This window comes from Triticum dicoccoides, chromosome 4B (genome assembly GCF_002162155.2).
Source record: "Triticum dicoccoides isolate Atlit2015 ecotype Zavitan chromosome 4B, WEW_v2.0, whole genome shotgun sequence".
NCBI classification, from domain to species: Eukaryota; Viridiplantae; Streptophyta; class Magnoliopsida; order Poales; family Poaceae; genus Triticum; species Triticum dicoccoides.
The window spans coordinates 100,922,012-100,929,380 of record NC_041387.1 but is presented as its reverse complement, the minus strand read 5'-3'; the positions used below and the strand labels follow the sequence as shown (position 1 = coordinate 100,929,380).

At 44.9% G+C, this 7,369-nt stretch overlaps 1 protein-coding gene across 2 annotated transcripts; it reads right to left on the bottom strand.

Annotated features, from left to right (window-relative positions):
* Positions 1-1,394: 1,394 nt before the first annotated feature.
* Positions 1,395-6,765, bottom strand: LOC119295274 (MLO-like protein 4). 2 transcript variants are annotated; one of them, XM_037573670.1, is made up of 16 exons: positions 6,584-6,765; positions 6,200-6,506; positions 6,067-6,124; positions 5,453-5,664; positions 5,251-5,367; positions 5,098-5,158; positions 4,903-4,991; positions 4,436-4,510; positions 4,247-4,332; positions 3,956-4,005; positions 3,822-3,862; positions 3,507-3,677; positions 3,380-3,415; positions 3,038-3,105; positions 2,656-2,716; positions 1,711-2,010 (listed from the first exon to the last, which is right to left on the bottom strand). In XM_037573670.1, the coding sequence occupies exons 2-16, from the start codon at positions 6,314-6,316 to the stop codon at positions 1,711-1,713; spliced, it is 1,542 nt and encodes a 513-aa protein (XP_037429567.1). In that variant the 5' UTR covers positions 6,317-6,506; positions 6,584-6,765. The 2 variants fall into 2 exon arrangements, with proteins under 2 accessions (XP_037429568.1, XP_037429567.1); XM_037573671.1 differs by lacking the exon at positions 6,584-6,765 and having other exon boundaries at positions 1,395-2,010; positions 6,200-6,316.
* Positions 6,766-7,369: the final 604 nt, after the last annotated feature.

Genomic DNA, 7,369 nt, shown 5'->3' with positions numbered 1-7,369 from the left:
GGTCATTGCCCTTCAGCCTCTCAACGTGGACAACGCTGAGGACTCCCTCTCGTGGCCACTAGAGACTTCAGGCCGCTTCTCGACCAAGTCCCTCTATCAAGCGATTGCCCCATCTACGGCTCTAGAGCCGTTTAGTTTGATATGGGATATCCGCCTCCCATTGAAGATCGGGGTCTTTCTCTGGCAGTGGATTCATAGTCACTTGCCCTCTGGTGTTGAGGTGCGCAAGCGCAACGGCCCTGGCGACGGCCTGTGCCCCCTCTGTGGCGTAGCTGAAGATGCTACCACATCTTCTTCTCTTGCGTGACCGCCCAGTTCCTTTGGTCCTGCTTCCGCGATGTGGTTGGCGGAACTTGGTGCAACACCAACTTCCGCAACTTGCTGGCGGAGATTCAGGCCTCTGCCTCCCATCACCACCACATTAGGTGGCTATGTGTTGGGTTGCTAGCCTGGACGCTCTGGACCGTGCACAATAGGCTTGTCATCCAGCGTTCTCCTCTTCATCGTGCGACTGATGCCATTTTAAAATGTGTGGTTTCTTGCAGCTATGGCAGCCGCTTAGCCGCATCCAGGATCGGAACGCCATCAACACTCTCATCTCCGACCTTCGAGAGATGGCCTTCCGTGTGACGCCTCCGCTTTCGTCGCCTCCTCCAGAGCCAGATTAGGCTCCGGTGCGCCGGTGTGCCGACCTCTTTTTTCTTTCCTTCTTTGGGCTTGTTGAGCTGTTCCCTCAGCATTAACCTTGGTACCTTGTGTCGTGCTTGTGTGTGTGTGTGTGTGTGTTGGACCTCCACGCCTTGGCCGTGTTGTGGCTGAACTCGTTTGCTTGTGTGTGGCTTGGGCGGTTTACTTTATATATAAAGTGGGGCGAAAGCCTCTTTTGGTAATACAATCGAAAATGCTTAGTTTTTTCAATAATTTTATTGACTCAAAATGAATCATCAAGGGGACAAACATAATGAGCATACAGCTCGCCTCGATACATACAACCAACATCATCAAGGGGACACAAAGAATCACATCAGTAAAGAGCAAAGTCATACAAGACCAAAACTCTGCCTAGGCGGAAGAAAAAGAAAAAGAAAACTCCAAAGCGCCACCAACGCGCACACACAAAGAATCACGCTGACAAAGAGCAAAGTCATATAAGACCGAAACTCTGCCTAGGTGGAGGAAAAAGAAACTCTAAAGCGATCAAAAGTCAAAACAGCGACCAACAAACTACAAAGAAAACAAGAAATTCAGTAGCAACGCCTCCAGGAAGCGAACTACGCCCAAGAGCCGCCATCACCGGATGACAGGATCCAACCATTAAAAGTAAAATCCTGGGTTTTTTCCCTGAAGATAAAGTACAAGCAATGCCTTTAGCAAGGTAATTATGCGGAAAAAACTGTCATTGCCAAAAACGATCCATTATGTGTAGTTGTGAATTCTGATGATTTAGTGCAATGTTATAAGTCAATACAAAGATGATAGTATCATCTTGAAGTGTAGGCGTCCTATTGACACAAGATTACTTTGCACAGAGTGGCCATGAGCCATGAGGAGCAATCACTAGACAGTCACACACTTATATACTGTGTAATCCGCAGGTCCTTTTCTGCAGGTACTACAAAGCTTCGGCAGGGATGGGCACTGTTTTTCAAGTTCAGCAGAGTTTTAGCTGCACATATTTATCCCGGCGAAGAACAGGGCTAACCTCAGTAACTAAGGGTGTTGAATATCTTGCTCGATGTGAGAGATCTCCTCGTCGTCATCAACAGTGACCACAGTCAGCGCCTCGTCCAGGGAGGACGCCGACACAGTCCTCGACAGCGTGCACACCGTGTTAGTCTCGTGGTCAGTCTCGTAGATGGTCGTGTCGAGGGAGCAGACCGACCTCGACGTGAGTGTCCCGTTCCGCATGAAGAGCGGGTTGTGCCTCCTGTCTTTGATCCTCTTGCACCAGCTGTGGAGGGAGTCCCTCACGCTCTCGGAGACCAGTGACTTCTTGAACTTGGAACCCATCTGCAAATTTCAGCAAAGAAACAAGATAATAAGTGAAAAGGAGACCAGCCGCGACATATTACCTTCTTACCTTGTCTACTAAGTACAAACTGCATAAAGAGGATATACTAAAAAAAGCTTCATAATCAATGAAGGAAAAAAATGGCCTACCGAGAAAAGTAAAGGATCAATTAGATTCTCATCTCCTATTTGTTTGAGCCATTCATTATAGTGGTGGTGCCGGGAAGGCAGCTTAGCACTCTAGTCCTTTTGAGTAAGGAATTGTAAAGGAAAAATTAGCTAGCTCAGCAGGTTTGGACCCGGGTGAATCAGTTCAGTGAAGGAAGGGAGCCTAAACTTAAGGCTTTTCCAAGCCTTGCCGATAGGCGCCTCATGGCTCGCTCAGTTCGCTCGCGGAGTTCTTAGATCAGTAGATCTGGATAGAGTCTCGCTCATAAAGGAAGAGTAGCGCGCTAGCGCGGCTCGCTTCGCTTTTCGACGCGGAGCTCGCTGCTGTCTTTTTAAAGAAGAATAGTGCTCTTTATAAATAAGAGTAAGCGTGGAGAGCTTTTTGCGGGGAAACAGTAAATAATTCTGGTGAAATAAGTGAAGAGTTCACTAAGTGGCTCTCTTGGTTCAAATTAGGTTTTATCATTCAAGAAATACCTGGGAGATAATCACGTTAAGAGGCAGTGTACTGTAGCTGCACCAAACTTGAACAAGCAGCCTGCAGTGCTCAAGGGAAGAAAAACAGCTGTATGAGTCCAAAGTCCGGGCAAATGCACTTCTTGAAGTGTTTAATTCATATGATGGCGGGATTTTCCACTAGTCTACTACCAAAAATCTAACTTAATGCAGTTCATGCATATAATTATATCTCCACAATACAGTTTCTGTAAATACATGTGATTCTTAAAGTAAATTGTCATAGACACACTGATGTAAATAATTGATATGTTGCAGGTTTCTCAAAATAACATGTCAAATGAACATATTGTGATGCCAACATCACTCGTAACTCACAACGTATTCATGGTACGCAACTTACCCAGAAGCCAAGCGAATAACAACCATGTACTGGTTCTTCATGAAGCAAGAATTTGCACTCAGTTCCCACTGCACAAGATGAATGCAAAGTAGTAAACAACCAAAAAGAAGCTATAAATATATCCATTATATCCATTGGATTTGTCATATATAAAGTGACGAGTCATGATAGGTGATGCTGGCCTAGAAAGTTTTGCAACCACCATGCATTTAGCACTAATAGCTTAAGCCATGCCACAGAATAAAAAAGATGTCATGAACCAGCATTTCTTTGCATCTCCTACACTAAAGCATGTTAATCCAACACAACATATAACTAATCACATATTAAGGTGATCCTCACCAGAGACCATAAGAATGTCGCCATCTCAAAGGCATTCTGGAAGCAAGGGTAGATGTTAGGATGTTGAAGATGTTCAAAGCATCACAACACAACATCATCTACATAGTAAGAGAGTCAGAGACATTACCTGGAACGAGATGAACTGTATAAGCCACCACAGAACCCGAGGTTTTCCAAACCAGAAGAGATCATCCCGCAGTTTCAGTTGTGTTCCAACATTTGTGGCTGTTGCCTCAACAACCTCCAGTGCCAACTGAGCGACAACATGCTGCAGCTCAGTGCCCACAAGCAGGACGATCTTTGAACATTTTGAAGATGCGTAATTAGGCCAGGACATAAATACCATTTTCAGATAAGAAAGGGAAAAACAATTAACTGCGACTAGCGCGTTGGTTCAGAAATATGGGTGATACTTTTTTCTTTGAGTTGGGGTGATACTTACAATGACAGGGGCAAATGATAGCCAGAAATATATATTAAGACCTGCAATTAGTGAAACGTGGCAAACCTAATGAGGACTAAAAATGGACAACCAGATCTCTATGTTTGTGTGAGAAAGTAATAAGGAGGTAATACCATGAACATTGACAAAGATGCATATTATTGCATAAGCCCAAAGTGGCCAACTGTACAGCAAATGGAATGTTAGCACACACAAGAGAGAGCATAATATATTTATAAATCCTATGCAAACCACAAGCAAGCAGGAGTATCATGTTATAATCAAAATCCAATAAGGATAAATGCTAGGATTTCTTCATCAGATAAGTTTGTTCGATCTTGATGTGTAACCGCTTATATCATCAAAGAAAAACAAATAATCTCATTGTCAGGACTCAGGATTAAGCAGTGCATGTTCTGTTTTACCTGATACCAACACTTCCATTGTAATCATCTTCCATGCTCCGTACCATGTATTTGTGGAAGTCGTACGAATGCGGCAACTTATGATACTGATATAAAGAAAATTGATAAGCAATAAAAATGCATTGAAGAAATGACTTATCACCAAGATTCTAGTAGACGAGATCAAATAGAGCGATGAAGAGCACTTACTGTGATAAAGCCCAACCTTAATGCCATGTAATCTGATTTTTTAATAGAACCCTTAAATTGGCGCAGAAAGCACAACTGCAACATTTGGTTACTAGAGCATATTAGAAATGTCAAAAAAAATATTTCCGATCACAAAAGACATCAAGTAAGGTATGTGCCGCAAAGCTTTTGCGTGTTGAGAAAATCGACAAGTCGTCACAGAGAGCAGGAGTACTTGGGTACATATGGTATATTGTCTATTTAAATAGCTGCAATAGATGCAATTCATGTGCACTTGTAGTCCAATAATATTATTGGAGTTTGTTCAATATATATAAGTAAATATGAAAAAGTCTAAATTAACTGGCAAATAAAACATGAAAGTTATAACCATTAAGTCATTACTAACTAAGAGACTCACAAGGAAAATATGCAATAAGAATCAGTGCAACCACAACGCTGTTCTTGAAGCAATGCAGCGAACTTACCATCCAAAGAAGTATTTTACTTTTGCTCCATGGGTGAGATGCATGATGAAAAACAAAGGTAGATTGCCTTCGCATAACCTTTCTCCTAGCTGAGAGGGAAAAACTTCTCAGGTAGAACAAAACATCATTATTAAGCGAATGTATGACTAGTACTACTATATGACCTAACGAGCATCCAATTTCACTTGACCTTACGTTGCAACTGCTCCCTTGAGAGTGTAGATGCTTGAGTTTCCCACTTCCTCCAGCTATATATCTGTAACAATCACCAAAAGAAACACATTAGACACTTAGAGACCGTGTTGCTAGATCAGATACTCAGATCAATAACAAATAAGGAAGACAAACCTTAATCATCGACAGAACCACTGTCACGAAACTGTAAAGCACATGAGTAAAACCAAGAATAAACAGAAAGCGATGCAGCTGCTCAAGACCCTCATATGAAACAAAAGGTTCGTGACCCTGCAAGCAGAGAAAGCGACAACAAGATGATTTATCTCATATGAAACAAAAGGTTTGATGGGAGCTAGTTGATTCTGACATTTACCTCATCGCAAACATGCATCGACTGGCCGCCAACTAGGATTCTAGCAATGTGGGTATCGTTAGCGGAGTCCCCATGTTGGTCCAGATCGGCGAAATCCTCCTCTGTGCACATATAGAATTTGCTGGTGAAGAGTGTCGATGGCACGCAGATCTCCGATATCCACCTGGCCGTCTGGCTCAGCAGCAGCGATATCACGCCGAGCAGCATCAGTTCTGCAAGTAAGACATAGTTCCCTCTTTGAGGCAAAAATCCAAACACCTTCCAAGCAAGAACAATAGTGGCAAAAGAGAAGTCCCTTTGTACCAAAAATAATGGAGAGCACTCTAAGATAAAAGAACAAAAACTGAGATTTGACACTACTGAAAGATAAAAGAATGGTGGATACCATCCCAAAACAGATACACACAGACCAATAGAAGACCTTGACACTTATAAGTAAAAGTGATGAAACTACAAATCGTGACGACCTTGGAGGTAACATGGTCATTTGTAAACCACGCTAAATGTAATGGCAGTCCTAAATAAACAGTAAAAACAGCGTTAAGATTAACGGCTTAAAAATAGTCAAACTCAGGGAGGCGGCAATTTCCAGAGTTTCTATCGTGGGGTGCCACCTTCGCGGATCTTCTCGAGTGCGGCGAGCATGGCCTTCCGCTTCGTCTTCCGCAGCCACTGCGCATCAACCAATGAGAAGATCAGCTACGTGGTAGCTTCCACCAGCTAAGCAGGCTGCCGGACGAAGGTTACCTTGGCGAGGCGTGAGAGCGAGCGCTCGATGAGGAAGCATGCGGCGACCATGAGCGTGGTGACCGTGGCCACGGACCACGTCGGCGTCTCCGCCAGCGACCTCCCCTCCTCCGCCATCCGCCTCCACCACTCTTCCTTCTGCTCGCCTGCCGCGATGTGCAGCTAGCTCCGACGCCTCCACCGCATTGACAAGGGGGAGGCGGCGGCACCGGAAGAGGGAGTAGTTAATGCGGATCGAGGGAGGAGGAGGTGGGCGCGGTCGGCGCCGGATCGGAGGAAGCAGCACGTGAAGGGCCGAACCCAGAATCTGGAAATGGAGCTGCTAAGTTTGACTTCAAGAATACATGAAACTGGAATGGCCGAACTCGGTAAAAACTGCCCAACCTTTTGCTCGGATTGGCATTAAACTGAATGAGCTGCCTCTGCTCAGTTCAGTACGAGCTGGATTGGGTAGGAGCAGGTACTGATTGAAGAATTGCTTTCGGGTTTAACGAATTTGGGGGGTTAGCTAGAGCTAATAGCTGGTGGTGAGTGAATGAGCAAGGTACTACTACAGTACAGGACTGAAGGGTGGTCAAGCAGTGGCACATGGGCAGCACGCTGATATGTTGTTTGTCTTAATGGCTTCTAGAAGATTAGCAATATTGTTGATACAACGAAGTTGGGGAGATGAGGCAGCTCAAACGCGGATCACCAAATCGACCGAAAATATTTAGACATGATGCTTTCGTCTAAAATGAACATTCGAAATTCGAGAAATTGGTATCGTACTAAGGGAAGGTGTCATGTCTGACATTTTGGACCCACTCAAAATCGAGCCGAAGCCCGCACATCCTCACAATTCTACTGCTTCTCCTACGCGAAAGCCCACCCTCCTGTTGGCTTTATCCAAGTTCACCGTCATTTCGACGTCCATCGCTGTGATGGTCGAAGGAGCCAAAGACAATGTTCGTCGCCCCGCAGGACTCGAAAGAGGCGGAGGTAGCCCGCAAGGTCGCGTCCACACAACGCCAAGGCCCACATGTCATGGCGAAGGTAGTGTCTGTTCGCGACTTTAACTAGTCACCCAAAGCGCACCACTAGGCCAGTGTCGCCCGGTCAATCACAGCCTTGACCCGTCCAGCTGAAGCCGCCCTACTACTAGGTTGCCCAACACCTCCATACGCCCGG